Source organism: Delphinapterus leucas, chromosome 2 (genome assembly GCF_059928025.1).
Source record: "Delphinapterus leucas isolate spDelLeu-1000000601 "Yukka" chromosome 2, BTC_Dleu_Yukka2, whole genome shotgun sequence".
NCBI lineage: Eukaryota > Metazoa > Chordata > Mammalia > Artiodactyla > Monodontidae > Delphinapterus > Delphinapterus leucas.
The window spans coordinates 179,342,940-179,368,698 of record NC_143130.1 but is presented as its reverse complement, the minus strand read 5'-3'; the positions used below and the strand labels follow the sequence as shown (position 1 = coordinate 179,368,698).

The window sequence follows — 25,759 nt, the reverse complement described above, 5'->3', positions numbered from 1 at the left end:
GCACCCTGAGGACTTCCCTGGTGGTCCACTGGCTAAGGCTCCGCACTTCCAATGCCCGGGTTCAATCCCTGGTCAGGGAACTAGATCCCACATGCATGCCGCAACTAAGACCCGGTGCAACTAAATATATATTTTACTTAAAAAAAGACTCATCTGTGAAGGATTTAAAAAATAAATTTAAAAAAGCATCTTGTTTCACATATTAGCCATCTATAATATATGGAAGCAAGATTTATTCTAATTTGAACAAAGTGTTTTTTAAAAAAAGACAACTGAGGAAACAAGCACTGATTGGATATTTGATATTAAAAAATTATGATAAAGGGATTAAGGTTACTTTTTTAAAGAAGGTTTATCTCTTCTAAAAGCTTTGGAGATGAAATGATATGATGTATTGAGCTTGCTTCTTGGGGAGAGAACAAATAAAAGAAGTCTGGTCATTAAGCTGTCGAGTACATGGGGGAGGCTAACTAGATACCAGGGCTTCCCAACCCTGGCACTCTTGACATTTTGGGCCAAATATTTCTTTGTTGAGGGGCCAGGGGGCACTGTCCTATGTACTGTAAAATGTTTAGCTGCATTTCTGGTCAGTAGCAACGCTCTTCAGTTGTGACAACCAACAATGCCTCCAGACATTGTCAAATGTCCACTGGGGGGGGGCGTGGCAAAATTGTCCCCAGTTGAGAACCATTGATAAATACTTGTTAAATTCTCTTTATTTGTTTGAAATTTTCCATAGCAAAACATTTTTAAAAGTCTAATTATACTCTGTGTATTGGTACAACTGTATCTCCCTAGTTGAATAATTAGTACATAGCTTTTGAGAAACAGCCTGCTACACAAAAAAGCAGAGAGGATTGAGATGGAGACCTGAGGTCTAGTACAGGCTCTGCTGCTAAACAGTGAGTAGTCACAAGCAGCTCCTGTCATCTCCCTGAGCCTCAACATCCTCATTAGGTCTGACTGTTTGACTAGTCCTTCTGAGTTTTAAAATGATTTGATAACAATCTTTTTTTTTTTTTTTTTTGGCGCTACGCGGGCCTCTCACTGTTGTGGCCTCTCCCGTTGCGGAGCACAGGCTCCAGACGCGCAGGCCCAGCGGCCATGGTTCACGGGCCCAGCCACTCCGTGGCATGTGGGATCTTCCTGGACCAGGGCACGAACCTGTGTCCCCTGCATCGGCAGGCGTACTCTCAACCACTGCGCCACCAGGGAAGCCCCAGTTTATCTTTTTATATACCTATCAGCTAAAGGTGAATACTCACATCTGGAAATCAAACAAATGAAAATAGAGTAGTGTACTAGCATGAAGATAATATTCTTCTTGCAAATTATCTGCCTTTTATTATTCCTGATCTATAAGCAAAATTCTTACTACAATTATATTTACTTAAAATTTAAATAAGATTCCTAGGGTAAGCAAAATGGAGAGTCTTTTTACAAAATATAAAGACAAAGCTATTTGTCATATCAGCCAAAATGTCCATCAACTGGTGAATGGATTTTAAAAAACCGGTACATCCAAACAATGAGTTCATTACTACTCAGCAATAAAAAGGAGTGAACTACTGATACACACACAAACATGAATAAATCTCAAAAGCATTATGCCAAGTGAAAGATGCTACACACAAGATTACATGCTCTCTGACTCCATTTAAATAACGTTCTAGAAAAGGTAAAACTATAGAGACAGATAACCGATCAGTAGTTGCCAGGGGCTGGGGGAAGGGAGAGGGGACTGACTGTCAAGAGACACAAGGGACCTTCTTAGGCAATGGAAACATCCTCTAACTTGGCCGTGATAGTGATTACGTGATTATACATTTGTCAAAACTCATCAAACTGTACACTTAAAAAGAGTGAATGTTCTATCTCAATACACCCAACTTTAACAAAAGAGATGCCCAACAGACTGAGAACTCCCATTCATTCTTGAACCCTCATCACTCGACTGGCAGGAAGTCTAACACTTAGCAGTTTAGTAGTGGTAGGTAAAGAATATGGTATATGCCAGATGTGTAACACTGGCACAAGGGCACCACACTGTAAAAGATACACAACTACTTCCAGAACATGTCAATGCCGGAGTTAAAAACAGGGCATGGTGAATTAATGCAATGATGTGCTACAAACCTCTATTTTAGCACTGTCAAAAATTCAATTTTAAATACATTCCATGAGAATAAAGGCATACTCCATACCCTACATTGTTTTTAAAGTTAGTAATTCCTAACGACACAAAAAGACTACACCATAATTCAACAAATTCAACAGAGAACAAGGTAAAGACCCATTTGGTGTAAATCCTTCATTATAACAAACCTGCTATGATTGTTTCTGGCTTCAGTTTATTCAGTAAGTATGGAGCCCCTGCTCTGGTTCAATGTAAGATTTTGCAATGGAAGTCAATGATCAAAGCTAATCAACTCACTTTTTTGCTTGCTGCGCCCTACAGGGTAGTCAAAGAACAACAAAATGATGAAGAATTAGGTTCTTCAAAGGGTCTATGAGAAAATGAGTTCACTGACTCACCTAGTCTAGATTTTCTACTACTTTTTATGTAACCTTCTAATCCATCTCAGGTAAAGGAACATACACCACTGTACTACTTATTTACCAGGTTAAAGAGCATTAAATACCACACCTTAATATACTGAAGGGATGCCTTAGACCAAGGTTTACATAAACAGATTAAATCACCTGACAGCTATCCAGCAAACAAGTGGCATTCTGAAGATTAAAATGAAGGCATTTGATACCACTAGGCCACAAGGTCTCAGGACGTAATTGAAAGCATGAAAACAGACAGAGCCAGGAAGCTTTTCCTAAGTGATAGCATTTTCTTGCCAGGAATTACCTCATAACACTTAAAAGGCCAGTGAAGTTTCTTTACGAGTTATTTTTTAGATATTTTTGTTTTTAACAGAAGACAACTCACAGGTAGCTTGGAACAGTCCTGAAGCCAGTGCTAGAGAAGAGTTCAGAATGCACTTGGACAGAGTCAACACTTCTCCAATGGAATTTCTACTACAAGTTGTCAGGCCCTAAAACTGCTTGCTGTTCCTGGCCTTTTGAAAAGGTTTACGTGAACAAAATCAAAGGTTCCTTTTACGGAATCACAGAATGTGAGTGCCAGAATGGACCTAAGAGCTCATCTAAGCCAACTTCTTTTGGGGAAGGAGGAAAGTTAAGCCCAGAGTCGGTGGCCCTCCGCTAGGCAGTGGGTGGCAGGGCTGCTTGACTACACATCCTCCTCTGAAATGTGCTTAACCAGCTCCTTCAAAACAGATTCGTAAGGAAACGGGGCTACTCCCCGACAAAGTCTTAGCTCTCTCCAAGAACTTCTGAACAGCTTCGGAGTTGCATCGAAGGGGGCCGAGAAGATTCCTCAGTGCGCACCTAGTTTTAGTGACTGTCACTTAGTTTAGGGACTGTCACTAAATTTAGTTCGAGACAACTTAAAGAACGAGGCATGACGGACAGCCCACTCGATCCAATCAATTGCGTTTAATCAACACCACAAACATGTTTTTAACCCGACAGCCTCTCATGAGCTGCCTACCTAATTTAAAAGGTGAATTTAGTGGAAATAAGCCCTGTACACTGCGGGGACCCGACACACGCCCGGAGAGACCACCGCGCGGCCACCGGCCGGCCACGCTGCAGCCCTCAGGGTTCGCTACGAAGCGAGCCCCCGGCGTAATCGCGGATGCACTTCCCCGGCCCGCGCGCTCGGGAAACGGGCCGCCGAGGCCGCCTCCCGGGGCCCATGGCCGTCCACCGGGCCCAGAGCGCCGCGGCCTGGGGACCCGCCGGCGGCGAGGCGAGGGCTGCGGCCGCGCTCCCGGGGACGGCGCGCGCAGACCTGGCCCGGGGCAGTCGCCTAGGTTACTCACGTTCTCAGTGTCCCGTTCATTCACCGTCGGCAGCGGGGTCCTAGTGGACATTTTACTTCACTTCACTTCTGCACAACGCGAGGGTGAAACAAAACAGCGCGGTCCCGGGGGCCGGAGAAGCGGCGTCGAGGGCCCGGCGGTTCCGGAGCGGCGCCGCGGCAGGGCGGCTCCCCTCCCCCACGGCCGTCTAGATCCCGGGTCGGGCCCGGGCCGTCCCCCGGCGGGTCGCGGGGCTCATGCTCCCCCGGCCCCGGCGGCCGCGCCGAGGAGCCCCGCGGGCGGCGGTGGCGGGGCCGGGCCGGCGGCGGCGGGCTGCGGGTCGGCCCACTGGCGTCCCCGCTCCTCCGGGCGCCCCGCGGGCCCGGACCCCCTCGCCTCCTCCTCCGCCCCCGCCCGTCGCGCCGCGGATTTCAGCGCCGGAGCCTGCACACAGCGCCGCCGGCGGCCCCTGAAGAAGAGGAGGATGTGGAAGAGGTGGAGTGCAAGACAGGTCCCCGCGGGCTGCGGGCGCCGACCATGGATGGGGCTGCGGAGGCGGCGCCTACACCCGGCGGTTCTTCTCCCTCCGGCTCGCTTTCCGCCTCAGCCTCCGCCCAGTGGCCACCGACACCGCCGCCCCCAGCACCTCCGAGCCTCACGGACCCAAGATGGCCGCCCCTCGGCTTCCTTTGCTGCCTCCGGATGCCGGAAGTGACGGCACCGCCGCCTCCCGGAGTCCAGCCAATTAGCGCGGCCCGAGGAAGCTGGCCCGGCTGCTGTTGCTAGGGGCGACTCGGCCTGGTCTAGAGCCGAGGGGGCGGCGCCCAAGGCTGGGCAGGGCTGGCGGGTCCCGGCGGGCAGCGGGGGCGGCGGGTTCCCAGCGTCCAGAGCACGCGGCACCCGTGAAAGAGCCGGCAAACGGCCCTGGGCGGCGGCCTGAGCTTGACTGCTGGACTGATACTTATAGTGTTGATCGAGGGCCTGCTGTATGCAAAAGCTGAGGTAGCGTCCCTCAAAAGCTGGGACCGCGCTGCCCCACATCGAGATATAACAGCAATTATAGGGCCGGGGCTGTGGGGAGGAGCCGAGTTCCTGCATCGTTAACGGTGACCCGGGAGCCGAGGACACAAATCACCCTTCCTGCCTCCGGCTCTGAGCAGCCGGGTCTGGGCTCAGCATCCCAAAGGCGGCAGACGCGTCCTGCCCTCAAGGAGCTCGCCGTCAGGAGGGAGATGGACCCGGACCCAGCTAAAAGCCTTTCGTAAGGAAGAGTGCTAGAAGGTGGCGGGGAGCCCTAGAAGCCTCCTGGGACCACCGCCTAAATGCTTGTAGGGGATTTATAACCAGAGTTCATCCCCGGGTCGGATGCTCAGATGCTCAGTGGACGGATGCTCAAGCTTGGGGCGGAGCTCGGTGGACGCTTGCAGACTGGGACGTTGGAAATGGAATCTCCCCTAGAAGCCTTCCTTGCTCTGGAGCCTCTGAATGTCTCCCGAGGACCTGCCTAGAGCCGAGCCAGCGTTGGATGGAATGCTTTGGTGCAGGGTTCTGAGGAGGAAGAGCGGAATGGGCTGGAGTAACATGAACTGTTTCTGAGAGTCTACCTTGTGGGTACATTACATTTGTTACCTCATTTAAGCCTCAGAGTAACCCTGTAAGATGGACAGACACACCTTGTGATCCCAAGTCTAAACAGGTTACAGTGACTTGACCAAAGTACCCAAGTTGGTTGGCCTCAAAGCTGGGATTTGAACCCATATCCTAAAACTTCCGTAACAGACAAGCCCTTGTAGTGGGTATGTCTTGCTTTTCTTTTTCTATTTTTAATGTTTTCTCTTTGGGTCCCCCAGGATGTGACTCCTCTTGGCTATGTCTGGGACATTTCCTGCTCTGTGAGACATATACGTCTTTAAACACCAGAATCATTCCCATGTGAGGACTAAGATGCAGTCAGGGCTTTCATCTCTCCCTCTCAGGAAAGTGTTCACTGGGCCAAGGACAGCCCTGTTTAAAATGTCCTTCTCTTTCTCCCTCTTTGGCCAAGCAGAGATGATTGAATTCTTGTTAGTTAAATGTGTGTTTCACACAGTTCAAGTGAAATGTGGGTGAGCACAAGATTGTGGGAGTCCCTGTAGGGACACTTAACCCAACTTGGGGAGTTGGGTCAAGGACGCTTCCTGGAAGAGTGGTGGTTATGCTGAGTCTAGAAGCATGAGTCGAGTTAGCTAGGTGAGGATGGGTGGAAAGGGATGCCAAGCAGGATGGCCTGTACAGATGAGGAACAACATGGTGGGTTTAGGTCAATGTCAAGAGGTGAGAGGTGAGACTGGAGGGGTAGGCAGGGGCCAGGCCAGGTTTAGACACAGCATGGCACTCCTGATGACAGGAATGTCAACTAGGTCAGCTGGGAAAACACGCAGAGGACCCACAAAAGGGTTTCAGCCTTGGGCAGGAGCTGAGAGAAAGGGTTTGGATGATTCAGAACATTCCACATTGGCCAGAGAAGTGGTTGGGGGTGAGGTTTCCACCTTGATGCTTTTTTCACTGAAGCCACACATTAAATAATGAGTCAGTGAATGCCAAGAGTTAGGAAGTGAAACTGACAGTACTTAAGATGCTTCTGGTTTTCATAAAGGCTAGAATTAAAGAAACACTTTGAACTTTTCATAGCACTTATGTCAAATGATATCATGGTACCATAAGGAGCTGGAAATGGGAGACAAGGTGTACATGTTATGTGAAAACTGGAGAGGAGGAGGAGGAGAAAAAAGAAAAGAAAAGAAAAAACAACACATTATTCTGTCTGAAGGACCCTCTGTAGCCTGAAATATGTACTTCTGTGGATCTATGGTCTGGAAGGAAGCACAGGATCTGGAAGTTTTCCTGGAATCCCTTCTTCTGTCCTTTTTCATATTCCTGTCTCCTATCATCATATTAAAATAGGTTCTATTTCAGCCTCCTTAAACTGAAAAGACATAACTAAATATACCAAGTTGTGTATGTGCTTAGGTAGTGCCTACTTTCATGTCAAGGAGGAAGGTCATCCTGAGAGGTAAGAAACTGAAGATAATCTAGTCCTACCCTTGCTGCTTTAGGACAAAAGAGAAACTGAGCCTCAAAGAGGTGAAGTGACTTGTCTGAAGTTGACAGCTGGTTAGCAGCAGAGCCAGAATGGGGCCCAGATTTCAGAAGCCCCAGACCTATGTCCTTGCTCCACAGCTACTATGGGCATGTGGTGGGGAGATCTGTTTAGCACCCACCCCATCCCAGCACCAGAAAGAACGAGTAACTGCACTAGTCCTGAAATTGCTCTCCTCTGGACTTCTTATGCAAGAAAAGTAAGTCCCCATTTGTTTAAGCCATGAGAGTTTAGGCTGTCTGTTACTTGCAGCCCAGTGCATTCCTAACCAAGACTGTCATGTCAAGTGGTCAGATCTCCTGACCCCTGGGCCTGTGTTCTCTGCACCACACCTAGTTTGGACAGAGGTGGAGAGGCCTGCTTCTGCCTGGCCATCACACCACAGCACTCACAAGCACAACTCCCCTTTGAGAAGGTGTGGGAACTGCTGGGATCCAGGATCCATTCCTCAGCATGTGTGTGCATGGGTGTGTTGTTGTTGTGTAATTGATAGGGAGCAGAGAGCTGAGCACTGAGAATAAATAAAGCCAAGAAGAGAAGGAGTGTGATAATTGTGGGACCTCTGGGGTCATCATGCCTGGAGGCAGGGACAGGTGTGCCCCCAAATAGGCCACAGATGCTTAGAGGCCGCCACCCAGGGAAATATAAAGTCCATTCCAGACTCCACCCTCCCCAGCTTCCCCAAGCTGCTCCCCAACATATCGGGGGTCAGAGCAGACATGCTGCTATTCTTTTAATTCACTGCTCTGGTCTCCTTCACCCCATTGGGGCCATTGTTTTCCTCTGTGAGGGCCAGCAGGCAGTTTAGGAATTCTCACATCCAAGACTTGTCCCTGCTGTTCTGCCTGGGATGGCTTCTGGTCTAGTTGAATCTTCCCTATTGTTACAAGGCCCTGTCATCTTACTTCTTCTATGGGACCTTCTCAGACTAGCTCCCAATGAACATTCCCCCACTCCCAGAATCCTTGATTTTTGCTGCCTGAGGTCATAGTACGTTTACTGAGTTCCATTTTGAGTACATTTACTGTGCTCCAGCTCTATTGGCAATGCACCAAGCACCTATGGTAAGACCACTAACTGCACCAGCCTGGTGAGGGAGGTGTCAGCCAGTGCTCAGAGAGAGGCTGTAACTTGTCCCACGTCGCCACAGTTCACAGAACAGCCATGATCGGACTCCAAAGCTGTGCTCTTCCCTCCAGTTGTGACTGTAGTGGTGACTGGTTCCTTTTGTTCTGGGTAAGTGGAGGGCATTCTAGTCTGTTTGCTTAGCTCTGAGGAGGGCCCAGTTTGAAACCCAGCATAGATCTGTCAGGGATTCTCCACCCTTCTCTCTTCCACAGTACTGTATCTTTTCAGGATAATTGTGGATGGACTGTTTCTGAGATGGATCACAGACTTCCCAGTCTTCCTAAACACACTATTCTGAAATTTTCAGCTTTTATGAAGGGCTCATAGTCCTTTTATCAGTTCCCATGATGCACTGCAATATTGGGATGGCCTTGGGGGATATGGGGATAGAAAGGGCCATCTGCCCGGGCACTTAGCAGCCCCAGGCTATTGAAATGTTCTATTCTCTCATTTGTTGGAGATTATAGATCCAGATCTAGGTACAGAAGGACACGTATATGACCTTCTGTTGGGTATCATTCCTATATCCTGACAGTGGAGCTCTTTGTGCAGGCCCTTTCCTCCGTCCACTCGGCTCTGAGCTGGGAAAACCCACTGTTTAGAACTGTATCCAAAGGTCTATGGAGACAACAGAGGTGGTAGGAAAGCAAGGGCTCTGGAGTTTCAACCCTGGGTTTCAACCCTGGCTATGACCCTGAATGCTAGGTGACCTTGGCAAATCACTTCATGTGTTTGAGGCTCAATTGCTTTTTTTGAAATAATTAATTAATTTGGCTGCGCTGGGTCTTAGTTGCAGCATGTGGGATCTTCCTTGCGGCATGCGGAATCTAGTTCCCTGAGCGGGGATTGAACCCTGGCCCCCTGCATTGGGAGCACAGAGTCTTAGCCACTGGGCCACCAGGGAAGTCCTAAGGCTCAATTTCTTAATCAGTCAAATGGGAATATTAGAACCTTCCACCCATGGTTGCTGTGGGGATCCATGGAGATAATGCCCAGAGAATAGCCAGCATGTATGTGCAGATTTCACCCTCCCACCGCAGAGAGGACCCTCCTTCCTGGGCAGCTGCACTTCTCAGTTCTCCCCTGGATGAGCACAGGACTTGGAATCTGTAGACATAGGTCAAGGCTTACCAGGCCACACATGGCTGCGTGTCAGAGTGTCACTCCTCCTCCCATCCAGTTTCACCTAGCTCACTGGGCACTGAGCTCGTTATAGGAGGTAATGGGTACAGACGAGCTTGGTAAGGGGTGCTGCAATACAAAAGGTGTTGGTGTTTGTATTATTGCCTCTATTTTGCAGACAGGAACATGGAAACTCAGGAAGGGCAGGAGGCGTGCTCAAGCTGCTCAGGGCAGAAAGCAATGCCCTCAGATTCCACTCTGGTGGCTCTGACACCATGCTGGCGGCAAAGACAGATGAGCAACAAAAGAATGAAGGAGAAAAAGGATGAGTGGGTAAATAAAACCTGCTCTCTCCTGGAGCGTCATATCTGCCCCTTCCTTTAGGGTTGTCCTATTAAAGTAAACATCCCCCCAAAATACAAATCTCCCAAATACAAATCATAACTTTTAAGTCTAAGCTCTGTCAGAGGAAAGAATATTTCTTCCATTATATAGGTTCCTGCCCAACCCTTGGAGCCACGGGACCCCCACAAAAAGCCGTGTTAGCCCTTAAGGGTGGCCCTCTATCCTTCCCCACTCTCTTTCCTCTGTTCCTTTCTTCCACAGTGTTAGGTGAGCACCTGCCTTATGCAGAGCAGTGGTTTAAGCACTGGGGATATAGCTGTGAACAGAAAAAGTTAAAGTTCTTAAGCGTCACTTACAGGATACATGTAAAAGAACTCAAAAATAATATAATTTCAAGACAATAACTAATAAAAAATTTAATCAGGGTAAAGTGATAGAAACTAGCTCTTTGTTTAAATATTTATTTATTCATTTTTGGCTGTGTCGGGTCTTAGTTGCAGCACACGGGCTCTTTTGTTGCGTTGTGTGGGCTCTGTAGTTGCAGCACTCAGGCTCTCTAGTTGTGGCATGCGGGCTTAGTTGCCCCGTGGCATGTGGGATCTTAGTTTCCCGACCAGGGATCGAAGCTGCACCCCCTGCAGTGGAAGCATGGAGTCCTAACCACTGGAACACCAGGGCGTTCCCTAGCTCTTTTGTTTTAATTCAATTTTTTTCTTTTGGTAATAGATGCACATGGTGCAAAATTTAAAAGTTGCAAAGGAACATACAGTTACAAAAAAGCTCCCCTCCACCCTATAACAATTTCTGTTTTTCAAAATATCAAGAAGATGAAAATACAAACCTCAAATCGAGAGAAGATGTAACTGATAAAGGATTCATATCCATACTCCGTAAAGAATGTCTACAATTGGGACTTCCCTGGTGGCTCAGTGGTTAAGAATCCGCCTGCCAATGCAGGGGACACGGCTTCGAGCCCTGGTCTGGGAAGATCGCACATGCCGTGGAGCAACTAAGCCCGTGCGCCACAACTACTGAGCCCGCGCTCTAGAGCCCACGAGCCACAACTACTGAGCCCTCGTGCCACAACTACTGAAGCCCGTGTGCCTAGAGCCCATGCTCCGCAACAAGAGAAGCCACCGCAATGAGAAGCCCGCTAACTGCAACGAAGAGTAACCCCTGCTCGCCACAAGTAGAGAAAGCCCGCGCACAGCAACGAAGACCCAATGCAGCCAAAAATAAATAAATAAAGACTTAAAAAAAAAAAAAGAATGTCTACAATTTAGTAAGATAAATAATATGAATATGGAAGAGACATAAAGGCAGGGGAAAGGCATAAAAGCAGGCACTTCACAGTGGTCAATAAATGTAAGAACAAATGCTGAAACTGATTTGTTAATGCAAATGCAAACCAAGACCATAATGAGTTACCATGCAACAGCCACCAGAAACAGTCAGACAAAAGCAAGTGTTGCTGAGTACGTGGAGCAAAAGGCACTCTAAGACGCTGCTGGGAGGAGTGGAAATTGATAAAAAAGGCCAGAGCAGAAAATTATGAGATGCAACACATACACCACACAGAGGACCAACAAAGCCAAAAATTGGTTCCTTGGCAAAAATGAATACAATCGACATCTTGGGAAACAATCTGGCATCAGTGAGTATGCTTGAAGTTGTGTATCCCCTGCAACCCAGCGATACCATCCACAGTATTTACCCTAAAGAACCTTCTGACCATGTGCACAGGGGACATGCATAAAAATATTACCACATTGCCATTTGTAATAGGAAAACACTAGAAACAACCTAGTTGTCCACTATCTGTGTGAATAAAGAATACAGCATGTTCACACCAAGAAATAGTATACAGCAGAGAGAACTTTATTGCAACTATGCAGAGCGACGTGAATGAATCACAGTTCTTGAGTACAAAAACAGTTCATATAGACTGTATAAAGCATGATGCCATTTATGCAAACTGCAGAAACAAAAACATGTAAAACCAACATATTGTTTAAGGATGCAAACATAGCGGGTAAAACAATTGAAAAAAACGTTAAGGGGGTGATAAACCCCCCAAATCAGGGTAGCGGTACAGTGCTTACCTTTAGGGGAGGAAGAGGGAAACGAGAAGCAAGTACAGGAGCGTTTGTGTATCACAGCTCCTGACCAATACTTGAGATGTACCTGTCAATGAAAAAAAATAACTTATTGATGTGAAATTCACAGAACATAAAATTAACAATTTTCAAGTGAACAATTCAGGGGCATTTAGTACACTGGCAAGGCTGTGCAAGCACCATGTCTGTCTAGTTCCAAAACATCTCCATCACCCCAAAATAACACCCACACCCTGTTAAGCAGTTTCTCTCACCCCCTCCCCCCAACCCCTGACAGCCACCAATCTGTGTTCTGTCTCTGGATTTGCCTATTCTGGATATTTCAGATATCAATGGAACCAGACATAATTTGATCCTCTGTGTCTTGCCTCTTTCATTAAGGATAATGTTTTCAAGGTTCATCCACATTGTGGTATGTATCAGTACTTCCTTCTTTTTCGTGGCTGAATGGTAGTCCGTTGTACAGATAGACCACATTGTGTTTATCCGTTCATCCATTCATAGCCATTTAGCTACTTTTTGGCTACTGTGAATAGGGCTGCAATGGCCATGTGTACCCACGTACCCGTGTGAGTACCCGTTTTCAATTCTTTTAGGTATACATCTGGGAGGGGAATTGCAGTTCTATTCAGTTTTTGTTAAAAAATAAAAATCATGAACAAATGTTGGCCAAAAAGAAAATAAAATGAGCCTCCGGCGGGTGTGGAGGGGCCGAGAGGGAAGCTGCAGGCCTGGTGAGGAAACTGCTGCACAGCCAGGAGTGAAGAGGGAGCTGGGGCCGGGGCGGTCGTGCCAGGTCAGATTTGGGAGAGCTTATCCCTGTCAGGACTGCAGGACTTGCTGATGGACTGGATGCTTGGGGAGACAGAAAAAGAGGGACTGAGGCTGGCTCCCAGTAGCATTTCCTGAGATGGGGGAGATGTGGTTGAGGGAGGGGCGCTGGGGGATGGCAACAGAAATAAATCCGGTTCAGTTTTGGACACGTTACTTCTAAGATCGCTGTCAGACATCAAATGCAATAACCCGGGACCTATTTTGTGTCATAATTTCCATCTAATAAAAATGGAGTGTGGGGAAGAAAGACATAATACCTCTTGCAACATTATTATTATTGTAACTACATTTTGGTTGGTTGGTTGGTTGGTTGGTTTTTTCTCGGGATCTTAGTTCCCCGACCAGGGACTGAACCTGGGCCCCAGGCAGTGAAAGCACCAAGTCCTAACCACTGGACCGCCAGGGAATTTGTTATTATTGTAACTACACTTATTCAGGAATATAAACTCAGTAGGAGGCATGACCATAAATCTGTTTTTCTCTGCTCCCTGTTTTCAGCAGAGTACTGTTGAATTCCTAACTTTCTGGACATTTTCAGTTGTTGAAAGTCTGGCCCAGTTTAAAGCTGCCAGATCGAACTCGTTGTAAGGGTGGGATTCACCCCACCCCATGCGGCTGGTGAGCCACCAGAGGAGGAAGGGGGTGGCCCCTGGTCTTGGCACACCTCCTCCCCTTTCTGGGTTGGAGCTCCTTGGGGCAGTAGGGGAAGGGCAAATACTGGGGTGAGCCGTGTCTGCCCCAGAGGATACTGAGGGTCAGAGAAGTAGCAACAACCCACCCACCAGCCTGCACCGTACACCTGTTTAATGCCTCATGGCTGGGAGACCCCACAGATAGCCCTGGGCCCTATGGAGGACCACCTTTTTCTTCTACTTCCCTGCATATCTGGGGAGTCTGGGCTTAAATCCTTCCGGCCCCCTCAAACCTTCCTTGGACCCTCCCTGGATCCTCGGCCCCTCTTTCCTCTGTACCCTCTCCCTCCCTATAGACCCTTCCCCTCAGGCACCAACCGATGCCTTTCTCCATGTTCTAAAACAGGGGACCCTTGGGACTTCCCTGGTGGTCCAGTGGTTAAGACTCCACGCTCCCAATGCAGGGGGTCTCGGTTCGATCCCTGGTTAGGGAACTAGATCCTGCATGCCTCAACTAAGAGCCCACATGCTGCAACTAAAGATCCCGCATGCCGCAATGAAGATCCCACATGTGGCAAAAAATATTTTTAAAATAAAATAAACTAAAACAGGGGACCCTTGTTTGTTCCCTGCCCCCAGCCTTTGGTTCTCTTCTCTTGCATTGTTGCTGAGGTCAGACGGTCCCCACCATCTCCACACAAGGCCCCAGTGACTCCCAGGTTGCCCCCTCCTACAGGTATTCCCAACCTCACCCTCCATCAACTGTCTGTGGTATCTGGGAAGGCCCATCAACCTGCCTGCCTTCCCTCTTATCTTCCTGGCCTCTCCTGCAGTGAATGAATTCCCATTTTACAGACGAGAAAACTGATACTCCTAAAGGTTAAGCAGTTTGCCGAGCTCCCCCAGCTGGTAAACGCTGATACCAGAACTCGACTCCATCTGTGCCCTGGAGTCTGCGTGGGACCTGGAGAGTGTCTGAGCTCACTTGTCCGAGGTGGGTCTCCTGCCCCAGATTACACCCCCAGCAGCAGCCAGCCCTGGGCTCCAGTGGACTTTTACAAACTTAAGGATCTGGGGCCCCTGAATTTGGGCAGTGAGAAAATGAAAATGAAATTGAGTAATGAGTAGTTGACTTACTCATCAGAGCTCAGAGGAAGGAGCCTGAGTTTGCTCGCGTGGTTAACCCCTCAGCGGACCAGGAGGAAGCAGAAGCCAGGGACTCACCAGGGACTCGCCAGGGACTCGCCAGTGAGAGGTGCTGGAGAGATGGCAGCTCTTCCACCTCTGACCTCCCAGGGGCTGCCGGGGGCCCGCCAGGCCTGGGCTCACTCTGGTGCAGGAAGGAGCATCAGCTGGGTCTGGACAGGAGAAAACCCCAGCGGCCCACATCCACCGAGCAGGACAGTGGATTCCCCTGGGGACCAGCGTGCAGCACCCACAGCATCTCCACAGTGCCCCACATGGCATCCTCCCTGGTCTCCCTGGTCTCGGCATGTCAGTTTCCTATGACCACAGACAGTGGCTTGAAACAACATGCCTTTATTCTCTTACAGTTCTGGAGGCCAGAAGACCCAAATCAAGGTGTTGGTAGGGCCACGCTCCCTCTGGGGGCTTTAGGGGAGAATCTCTTCCTGGCCTCTTCCAGCTTCTGGTGGCGGCTGGCTCCTTGCCTTGTGGATACATCACTTCAGTCTCTAGCCACAGTGCCATCTCCTCTTCTCTCTGTGTGTCTAACGTCCCACTGCTTTTCTCTTAAAAGGACACTTGTCACAGCTGAGGCCATGCTAAACTAGGAAGCCCTCAGACAGTCCACAGCTGACTGCAGGTGCATGAGTGGACGGACCCAGCTGAGATCAACTAGACCCACCTAGATCAGCAGAGGGACCCAGCTTACCTACACATCCCTGAGCTAAATAAATGCTTATTATTTGTTTATTTATTTTAACGTTTTTTATATCTGTGTGATTTGAATCTTTAGTATCTTTATTTCCTTTTTTTTTTCTTTCTTTCATTCATTCTTTCTTTCCCTCCCTCCTTCCCTCCCTCCCTCCCTTCCTTCCTTCTTTCCTTCTTTCTTTTTTGGCTGTGTCAGGTCTTAGTTGCAGCACGCAGGATCTTCGTTGAGGCACAAGGGATTTTTCGTTGTGGTGCGTGGGCTTCTCTCTAGTTGCAGCATGCGGGTTTTCTCTCTCTGTAGTTGTGGCACGGGCTCCAGGGCGCGTAGGCTCTGTAGTTTGCGGCGCGTGGGCTCTCTCATTGTGGCGTGGGAGCTCAGTAGTTGTGGCGTGCGGGCTTAGTTGACACCTCCCCTCTCCCCCGCATGTGGGATCTTAGTTTACCGACCAGGGATCAAACCTGCATCCCCTGCATTGGCAGGTGGATTCTTAACCACTGCACCACCAGGAAAGACCAGGACCTGACATTTTGAGGGCCAGTACTAAGCCTACTGTACTCGGGTTTAGTGGGACTAACTTGCCCAAAGTCACCAACTTGAAGTGACAAAATGATCAAGAAAGTGTGGCTAAAATATGCAGGCAGTTTATATTGACTATTTTTGTGGTTTTGAAAGAAAGGAAGGTAATTCCTCACTTGCTGGTAATGGATTTAACTTCGTCTTGAAGTCAGTGCACGAGGCATAATTAATGCTTGACTGACCAACTTTCCGTCCCTCATTATGGATTCGATGTGGGAAGCTGACAGAGAGTAGCTGTCACGAGACGAAGTTCACCCCGCCCTTGCACCTGACTGGTGAGGGGCCCTGCCTGAGACCCTTCCTGCCCTCCCTCACTTCTGTTTCCCCATCTGCTGATCACAGCGATTCTGATGGTTCATCATATTCCTCAACCCAGGTCAGCTAGAAAAGCAGTTGTCACTATTGCATTTGGAAAATATTTGCCGTCAGTATGATTCCAGGTCAAAAGCAAGGGCAGAATTGAAGGAGTGAAACCCTCAAAAGTCTAGCGTTTCATCTTGATAACTCCCTGACTTCACACGGACAGCTCAGGAGCTGGGTATGGCGAGGCAGCTTGGAGCCCGCCAAGCTGTTAGACAAAATTCTGTTCCGGCTCGTGCGACCTCAGACATGAGCTGTCCAGGGCTGGGCTTCTGAGTCAGCCCTGAGTCCCACCTACACGCCCTCCCTGTGGGACCACCAGACTCAAAGCCTCCTTTCACAAAGAGGGCAGAAGCACGGATGACTCGGAGTGTGTAATGTGTCCAAGCTCAGATGAATAATAGATGTGCTTGAATATTAATAAGCAGGAACGGGTTTCTGTGGCCAGGGAAGCCCAAAAAGAGATTCCGTTAAAGTAAACTCTTGAGTCTAGACCTAAGGCAGGCAAACAAACATACAGACAACAACAAAACCCCAAACTTCCTAAAACTCCCCTAAACACAGAAACCTACACACACTTACATGCACAGGAATAATTTATAGTTCAAAGAAATCAAGAGAAAACAGTAGAATTGAATGATTATGAAAATTTTACACATCAAAACTTGTGGGATACAACAAAAGAGGCATTTAGAGAGAAAATTATAGCTTTATATGCTTAAATAAGAAAAGAGGAAGAGCTAAAAATTAATGAGCTATGTGTTAATATTACATAGTCAGAAAAATAACACAGTATACCCAAAGAAAGTAAAACGATCATAATGAAAAGCAGAAATTACTGAAATAGAGAACAAAGGTAAAATGAAATTGACAAAACCAAGAAATAGTTCTTTGAAAAAACTAGGAAAAAAGGCAAAACTCTAGCCTGGTTAGCTAAGAATAAAGGAGAGAAAGCATGAATAGCACATTAGAAAATATAAAGGAGGATATGACCACGAGTGTTGCACGGATTAAAAAATTAAGGGACTACTGGGACCTGCCTGGTGGTACAGTGATAAGACTCAACGCTTGCAACGCAGGGGGCCCAGGTTCCATCCCTGGTCAGGGAACTAGATTTCGCATGCATGCCACAACTGAGTCCACATGCTGTAACTAAAAATCCTGCATGCTGCAGCGAAGATCCCATGTGCTGCAAATAAGACCTGGCACAGCCTAAAAAAATAAATACTAAAAAAAATTAACGGCACACTGCAACGAAGAGTAGCCCCCGCTCACTGCAATTAGAGAAAAGCCAGCGTACAGCAACAAAGACCCAACTCAGCCAAAAATAAATAAATAGGTAGATAAATAAATTTATTTAAAAAAATTAAGGGACCACTATCAACAAATTGTGTCAATAATTCTAAAGCTTATATGAAAGAAATTAATTGCTAGAAAACTAAAACATCATCACTACTGAAGAAGAAAGAGAAAATGAATAGCTCTATAACTATTAAAGAAATTGAAGCAAGCCCAAACAGTTTTACAGGTAGGTTGTACCAAATGGTCAAAAGAGCACATTATTTCAGCTTTATATACATTATTTCAGACAAGAAGAAGAAAGACTGAAAGTCTATAACCTAAGCAAGCATCTCAAGAAGCTTTAAAAGAAACAGTGAACTAAACTCAAAGAAAGTAGAAGAAAGGAAATAACACAGAGGAGAAAACAAACAATAGAAAGAATGAATGAAGCTACAAGTCTCAGCTCTGGTGAGAATGAACACGGTAAAAGAGAGTAGCACAGATAACAACGTCAAGAGTAAAAAAAGAAGACATTATTAGAGCTCCTTCAAACATTAAAGTGGCAATAAGAGGGTATTATGAACTTTATAACAATACATTTATTTATTTATTTATTTATGTTACAATCTTTATTTGTTTATATATTTTAAAATAAATTTATTTATTTATTTTTGGCTACGTTGGGTTCTCGTTGCTGCACGCGGGCTTTCTCTAGTTGCTGCGAGCGGGGGCTACTCTTCACTGCGGTGTCAGGCTTCTCATTGTGGTGGCTTCTCTTGTTGCAGAGCACGGGCTCTAGGTGCTCGGGCTTCAGTAGTTGTGGCGCACGGGCTTAGTTGCTCCACAGCATGTGGGATCTTCCCAGACCAGGGCTTGAACCCGAGTCCCCTGCATTGGCAGGCGGATTCTTAACCACTGCGCCACCAGGGAAGTCCCTAAAACAATACATTTAGAAATGTAGAAACTATGGACAAATTTCTAGAAAAATACACCTTACCAAACTGCGTGAGAATAGAGAATCTAAATAGTCCTATAACCAACAAAGAAATTAAACTTGCAACTCAAAACCTTCCCACAAAGAAAATTCTAGGCCCTGATGACTTTACCAGGTGTCCTACCAACTTTTCTTTGTTTTTTGGCCACACCACACGGCTTGCGGGGTCTTAGTTCCCCGACCAGGGATGGAATCCAGGCCCTCAGCAGCAAGAGCACGAAGTCCTAACCACTTGACCGCCATGGAATTCCCTGTCTTACCAAACTTTTGAAAAGAAGTAACACTAATCTCACACAAACTCTTCCAAAGAAAAGAAAGAGAGGATACTGTACAGCAGAAATTAACACAACGTTGTAAATCAACTGTATTTGAGTAAAATAATTTTTTTTTAAAAAGAAAGGAGACACTCACAAGTTTGTTTTAGTTGGACATTGTAGCCTTTTTCCTAAATCTGATGAGGACATTATGAGAAAAGAGAATTACACGCCAATGTTACATTGTTTAGGAACATGGATAAAAGAAATTCTAAATAAAATATTAATAAGCCAACTCCAGTGATTATTGAAAACATAGTATGTCACAGCCAAGTTGGGTTTATTCTAGGAAGGCAAGTTTGGTTTAACATTAAAAAATCAGTCAATGTAATTCACCAAAATAGTAGAATAAAGGAGAAAAAAAATCATATGAACATCCCAATACATGCAGAAAAACAATTGTTTAAATATCCCTAGCAAACTAGGAATAGATTGGGACTTCCTTGATCTGTTAAAAATATCTAAACAGAAACTAACACACCATTGTAAAGCAATTATACTCCAATAAAGATGTTAAAAATAAAATAAAATAAGCTAAAAAATATATCTAAACAAAGATCTGCAGCAAACATTATCATCCCTAATGTTGAAATGTTCCCAGCTTTACCCTTGTCGTCAAGAAAACACAAGGGCCGCTTTAACTCAAGATTGCATTGGAGCTCCTAGTAAGTGCAGGAAGAATAGAGAAAAAAGAGATAAAAGGATTGGAAAGGGACAAATAAAACTGTCGTTATTTGCAGATGACAGAATATGTACATAGAAAATCTAAAATAATACGTGGGTAAATTATCAGAATTAATAAATGACTTTAGTAAGGCTGCTGGATATAAGATCAAAATATAGGGGCTTCCCTGGTGGTGCAGTGGTTAAGAATCCACCTGCCAATGCAGGGGATATGGATTCGAGCCCTGGTCTGGGAAGATCCTATGTGCCGCGGAGCAACTAAGCCCGTGCACCGCAACTTCTGAGTCTGTGCTCTAGAGCCCACGAGCCACAACTACTGAGCCCACGTGCCACAACTACTGAAACCCATGTACCTAGAGCCCTTGCTCTGCAACAAACAAGAGAAGCCACTGCCACGAGAAGCCTGCGCACCACAATGAAGAGTAGCCCCTGCTCGCCGCAACTAGAGAAAGCTTGCGCACAGCAACGAAAACCCAACGTAGCCAAAAATAAATAAATAAAATAATTAATAAAAAAGATCAAAATATGAAAAGAAATTGTATTTCTATAAAGTAGTCACAAAGAGCTAGAGAACGAATTTTTGTGAAAAGATATACTATTATACAGGGACTTCCCTGGTGGTCCAGTGGTAAAGAATCCGCCTTCCAATGCAGGGGACACGGGTTCGATCACTGGTCGGGGAACTAAGATCCCACATGCCATGGCACAACTAAGGCCGTGTGCCACAACTACTGAGCTCGCATGCCTCAACTAGAGAGAGGAAAAAACCTGCACACCACAACTAAAGCCCACGTGCCACAACAAAGAGCCCGTGCTGCAACTAAGCCCCCATGCAGCCAAAAAATAAGTAAATAAAAAATAAATATATATACTATTATATAAAGGGTACACAAGGCATCTGCATAGAAAATGAGAGAATTGAGAGAAATTAAAGAATATCTAAATAAAAGGTGGAATAGTACTATTTTTACATATCAGAAGGCTCATTATTATAAGCACATTAACTCTTGGATGAAATTAATCTACACATTCAGTGCCATCTCAAAAGACATGCCAGAAAGGTTGTGTGTGTGTGTGTGTGTGTGTGTACGTGTGTATGTAACTTGGCAAGCTGATTCTAAATTTATATGGAAATGCAAAGGACCAAGAATATCCAAAACGCTTTTAGGTCAGAAGAGCAGGGTAGGAGGATGGTGTCACTGGGGATCAAGGCTTATTATAAGGTCTAGTAATTGAGGCACTGTGGTATTAGTGTATAAATACAAAAATACTTCAGTGGAATAGCAAAGAAAACTCAGCAGCTGACCAACACATAAATGGACACCTGATTTACAACAAAGTGGGGATTGTAGAGTGGTGGGGGAAGAACAGTCTTTTAAGTAAATGGTTCTGAACAAGTGGATATTCCCATATGAGAAAAACAAAACGAAACACGTGATTCCGCCTTCACACCATACACAAAAATTAATTGTAGGTCTAAATATGAGAGACAAAATATAGTTTGTAGAATACAATATAGATAATATAATATCTTCAGGAATTTCAGGTAGGGAAGACTGATAAATTTGATTACAGTAAAATTAAGAACTTCTGTTCACTAAAATACATCATTCAAGGAGTAAACAAACAAAATCAAGCAAATACCTTTGAGAAAATATTTGTAACACATATAACTGACAAAGGCTCATATTCAGAATATATAAAGAACTTCTACAAATCCTTAAGAAATAGCCAAACAACCCAGTAGAAGAATAGGCAAAAGACTTGAAAAGGCACTTCACAAATAGGCTGGCAAATGGGCAGTAAACATACATAAAGATACTTAATTTGGGACTTCCCTGGTGGCGCAGTGGTTAAGAATCCGCCTGCCATTTCAGGGGACAAGGGTTCGAGTCCTGGTTCAGGAAGATCCCGCATGCCACGGAGCAACTAAGCCCGTGCGCCACAACTACTGAGCCCATGTGCCACAACTACTGAAGCCCACGTGCCTAGAGCCCGTGCTCCGCAACAAGAGAAGCCACCACAATGAGAAGCCCGCACACTGCAACGAAGAGTAGCCCCCGCTTGCCTCAACTAGAGAAAGCTCACGTGCAGCAATGAAGACCCAATGCAACCATAAACAAAATTTATTAAAAAAAAGATAATTTTGTCAGCAATCAGGAAAATACAAGTTAAATCCACTTTACATTAAAATATCAAGAAAGGAAAAGACGTGCTACAAACTTGGAGAAGATATTTTCATGCACATTATCAACAAAAAGATTAGATCTTGAATACATAAGGAATTCCTGTAAGGCACTAAAAAAAGCAAACAGGGCTTCCCTGGTGGCGCAGTGGTTGAGAGTCTGCCTGCTGATGCGGGGGACACGGGTTCGTGCCCCGGTCTGGGAAGATCCCACATGCCGCGGAGCGGCTGAGCCTGCGCGTCCGGAGCCTGTGCTCTGCAACAGTGAGAGGCCCGCGTACCGCAAAAAAAAAAAAAAAAAAAAAAAGCAAACAGTACAATGCAAAATAATAATCCACTGTATGTGTATACCACATTTTATTGATCCATTCATCAGTTGATGGGTATTTGGATTGTTTCCACTTTTTGACTCATGAATAATACTGCTATAATATTCATGGACAAGGTCTTGTGCGAACATGTTTTCATTTCTCTCGAGTTTATACCTGAGCGGAACTGCTAGATCATATGGTAACTCTATATTTTGAGGAACTGCAAGCCTATTTTCCAAAGTTGCTGGACCATTTTACATTCCCACCAGCAGTCTATGTGCATGAGAGTTCCAATATCTCTTCATCCTCACCAACATTTGTTATCTGTCTTTTTTATTATAGCCATCTGCATTTGTGTCCTGAGACTGCCATAACAAATTACCACAAAGTTGGTGGTTTAAAACAACAGACATTTATTTTTTCGCAGTTCTAAAGGCCAGAAGTTTGAAATCAAGGTGTCAGCAGGGCTGTGCTTCCTCTGAAGTTTCTGTTCTGTTCCTTGTCTCCTCCAGCTTCTGGTGGCTGTTGACATTCCTAGGCTTGTGGCTGCATCATTCCAATCTTTGTTTCTGTCCTTACATATCCTTCGATATTGTGTGTGTCTCTCTCAAAACTCCCTGTCTCTTTCTTATAAGAATACATGTGATTGCATTTACTGTCAGCTCAAATAATGCAGGGTAAGCTTTCCCTCTCAAGGGAGAGCTTAATCACATCTTTTGCCACATAAGATGGCATTTACAGGTTACAGGGCTTTGATACGGCTATCTTTTGAGATGCCATTTTCTGATCTAGCACACCATCCTAGTGGGTGTGACGTTGTATCTTATTGTGGTTTCAATTTGAATTTTCCTGATGGCTAATCGTGCTGAGCATCTTTTCATGTGTTTATTAGCCACTTGTACATTTTCTTTGGAGAAATGTCTATAGAGATCCTTTGCCCAATTTTTAATTGGGATATTTGTCTTTGTAATTTATAAACTGGGTTATTTAATTTTATATAAGAGTTCTTTATATAGCAGTGACATCAGGGAAGATGATGGAGTAGGAAGTGCCCGGAATCTGTCTTCCCACCCAGACAACAATTGTACTGGCAGAATTTGACTGAAGTTAACTATTTTGGAACTCTGGAGTCTACAGGAAAGCTTTCAGTTTCCAGGGAGGGCTTAGATGGTAAGCCCTGGTTAATTCCAGGCAATTTATCTCTTAGCATACATGGTAGCAGGTACCCATTCCCCAGTCCCCTCAGCCCAACAGCAGGAAGCTGTGCCCATGTTGCTGGAATGGCTTATGGGAGCCAGGGTAGGTAAGTAAAAAGGACCCAGTTCTCTGAATACCAGGGACCTGTGTACTGATTGCTGATTGCTTCTTCTGATCACAGACGTGCAGATACAGAGGCAGGCAGTCATCATTAGAGTCATATTATAGCCACTGGCTGAAGTGGCTTCCAGAGAATCTAAAGAGACAGAGTCTGTTGTCCCCCACCCCCTTTTGTTTTTCCCTTTTCTCCTTTTGAAAGCCAGACAATTAAGAAAGGGAACATTTGATTTTTTTGTGTTGTTTTTTGGCTGTGCCCCACACCTTATGGGATACTAGTTCCCTGACCAGGGATTGAACCCAGGCCCTCGGCAGTGAAAGTGCTGAGTCCTAACCACTGGACCACCAGGGAATTCCTAAGGATGGGGACATTTGAAAGCAACCACATACACAGGGGAATCTAGAAAGTCACTGCACATGCCCAGGAAAAGACATAGTCTCAGAAAAAAACTGATAAGAGCTTAAGCTTGTACCTCAGGCTGATACCCAGCACAGAGACACCCTACAACAATTATTTAAAAAGAAAAAGAAAAAGAGGAAAAAAAAAAAAAAAGGAAAGAAGGAGGGAAAGAAGGAAGGAAGGAAACTCTGGGCAAGGGGGGGTGTCTGATTTTGAGAGGTACCGCATTACAAAACTCAAATGTCTGGTTTTCAACAAAAATAACAAATCATAAGACATATAAAGATACAGGAAAATCTGGCCCATTCAAAGGAAAATATAAACTGACAGAAACTTTGTCTAAGAAAGAGCACATGGTGGAGTTTCTAGAAAAGACTTTAAAACAATTGTCTTAAAAATATTCAAAGAGATAAAGGAAGACAAGGACAGAATCAAGAAAATAATACTACTTGAACAAAAGGAAAATATCAATAAAGAGACAGAAAGCATAAAAAGGAACCAAAAGGAAATTCTGTATATGAAAAGTACAATAACTGAAATGAAGAATTCACTAGAGGATTTCAAAAGTGAATTTCAGCAGGCAGCAGAAAGAATCAGCACCCCTGAAGATATGAAAATGGAAATTATTGAGTCTGAGGAACAAAAAGAAAAAGATTGGAGAAGAGTAAATGGAGCCTAAGGGACCAAAATACGCATCGTGGGTGTCTCAGAAAAAAAAAAGAGAGAAAAGGGGGCAGAGGGATTAATTGAAGAAATAATGGCTGAAAACTTCTCAACTTTGATGACAAACATGATTGGAAACACTCAAGAAGACCCTCACCAAGACATATTATTTTCAAAATTTCCAAACACAAACACAAAAAGAATCTTGAAAGCAGCAAGAGAAGCAAGTCATCACATATAGGAATGCCCACTAAGATTTCTCATCAGAAACCTCAGAAGCCAGAAGGCAGTGGGTTGATATATCCAAAGTGATGAAAGAAAAAAAAACACACACTGTCAATGGAGAATCCTGTATCTGGGAAAATTATCCTTCAAAAATGAGGGTGGGGACTTCCCTGGCAGTTCAGTGGTTAAGACTCTGTGCTTCCAATGCAGGGGCGTGGGTTTGATCTCTGATTGGGGAACAAAGATCCCACATGCTGTGAGGCAAAAAAAAAAAAAAAAAAGAGGGCGGAATTAAGATATTCCTAGATAAACAAAAGCTGAAAGAGTTCATCACCACTAGATCAGCCTTCCAAGAAATGTTAAAGGAAGTCCTTCTGGCTGAAATGAAAGGACACTAGACAGTACCTCATAACCATATGAAGAAATAAAGATCTCTGGTAAAGGTAAATGCACAGGCAATTATAAAAACATATAGTATTGTTGGAATTTTGGTTTGTAACTCCACTTTTTATCTTCCATGTGATTTTAAAAGCTAATGCATAAACAATTGTTAACCTGTTTTTGGACACACAATGCATAAAGATATAATTTCTAACAGCAGTAATGAAAGGGGTGGTAAAAAAGCTTGATAGGAGTAGAGGATGCTATTGAAATTAAAATGGTATAAATTTGAATGAGTTTTTTAACTTTGGGGTGCAACCTAAATATCCCTAATTGTTTTGGATAGTACTGACTTTTTTGTGTGTGTGTGTGTGTGGTACGCAGGCTTCTCACTGTTGTGGCCTCTCCCGTTGCGGAGCACAGGCTCCGGATGTGCAGGCTCAGCGGCCATGGCTCACGGGCCCAGCCGCTCCGTGGCATGTGGGATCTTCCCGGACCAGGGCACGAACCCATGTCCCCTGCATCGGCAGGTGGACTCTCAACCACTGCGCCACCAGGGAAGCCCAAGTACTGACATTTTAACTTAAGTCTTCCAATCCATGAACATGGGATGTGTTTCCATTTATTCGTGTATTCTTTAATTACTTTCAGCAATGCTTTGTAGTTTTCATTGTACACGTCTTTCATCTCTTTGGTTAATTCCTAAGTTTGTTTGTTTTTTTTTTGATGATACCGTAAATGGAATTGTTATTTCCTTTTCAGATTGTTCATTGTTAGCGCATAGAAATGCAACAGATTTTTGTGCTTTGCCTTTGTAGTCTGCTACTTTGCTGAATTCATTTATTAATTCTAATAGGTTTTCTTTTTGTTAAAAAAATTATTTATTTTTGGCTGTGCTGGGTCTTTGTTGCTGTTTGCGGGCTTTCTCTAGCTGAGGCGAGCAGGGGCTACTCTTCATTGCAGTGTGCAGGCTTCTCAT

At 45.3% G+C, this 25,759-nt stretch overlaps 2 protein-coding genes across 9 annotated transcripts in view; both read right to left on the bottom strand.

The window, feature by feature from the left end:
• Window positions 1-4,582, bottom strand: part of MARK3 (microtubule affinity regulating kinase 3) — a 107,543-nt gene extending 102,961 nt beyond the window's left edge. For 7 of the 8 annotated variants that reach the window (XM_022576005.3, XM_022576006.2, XM_022576008.2 and 4 more), the window contains exon 1: window positions 3,900-4,581. In XM_022576005.3, the coding sequence (XP_022431713.1) occupies window positions 3,900-3,950 (51 nt within the window). In that variant the 5' untranslated portion in view covers window positions 3,951-4,581. Of the gene's footprint in view, window positions 1-3,899 lie in introns of all 8 variants that reach the window. The other variant, XM_089908240.1, reaches the window with a different exon arrangement.
• Window positions 4,583-9,340: 4,758 nt separating this feature from the next.
• EIF5 (eukaryotic translation initiation factor 5) overlaps window positions 9,341-25,759 on the bottom strand; it is a 32,021-nt gene continuing 15,602 nt past the window's right edge. Inside the window, exons 11-12 of the mRNA XM_089908241.1 lie at window positions 11,715-11,796; window positions 9,341-9,396 (exon numbers count right to left, since the gene is read on the bottom strand). Of these exons, the coding sequence (XP_089764367.1) occupies window positions 9,356-9,396; window positions 11,715-11,796 (123 nt within the window). The 3' untranslated portion in view covers window positions 9,341-9,355. The remainder of the gene's footprint in view (window positions 9,397-11,714; window positions 11,797-25,759) is intronic.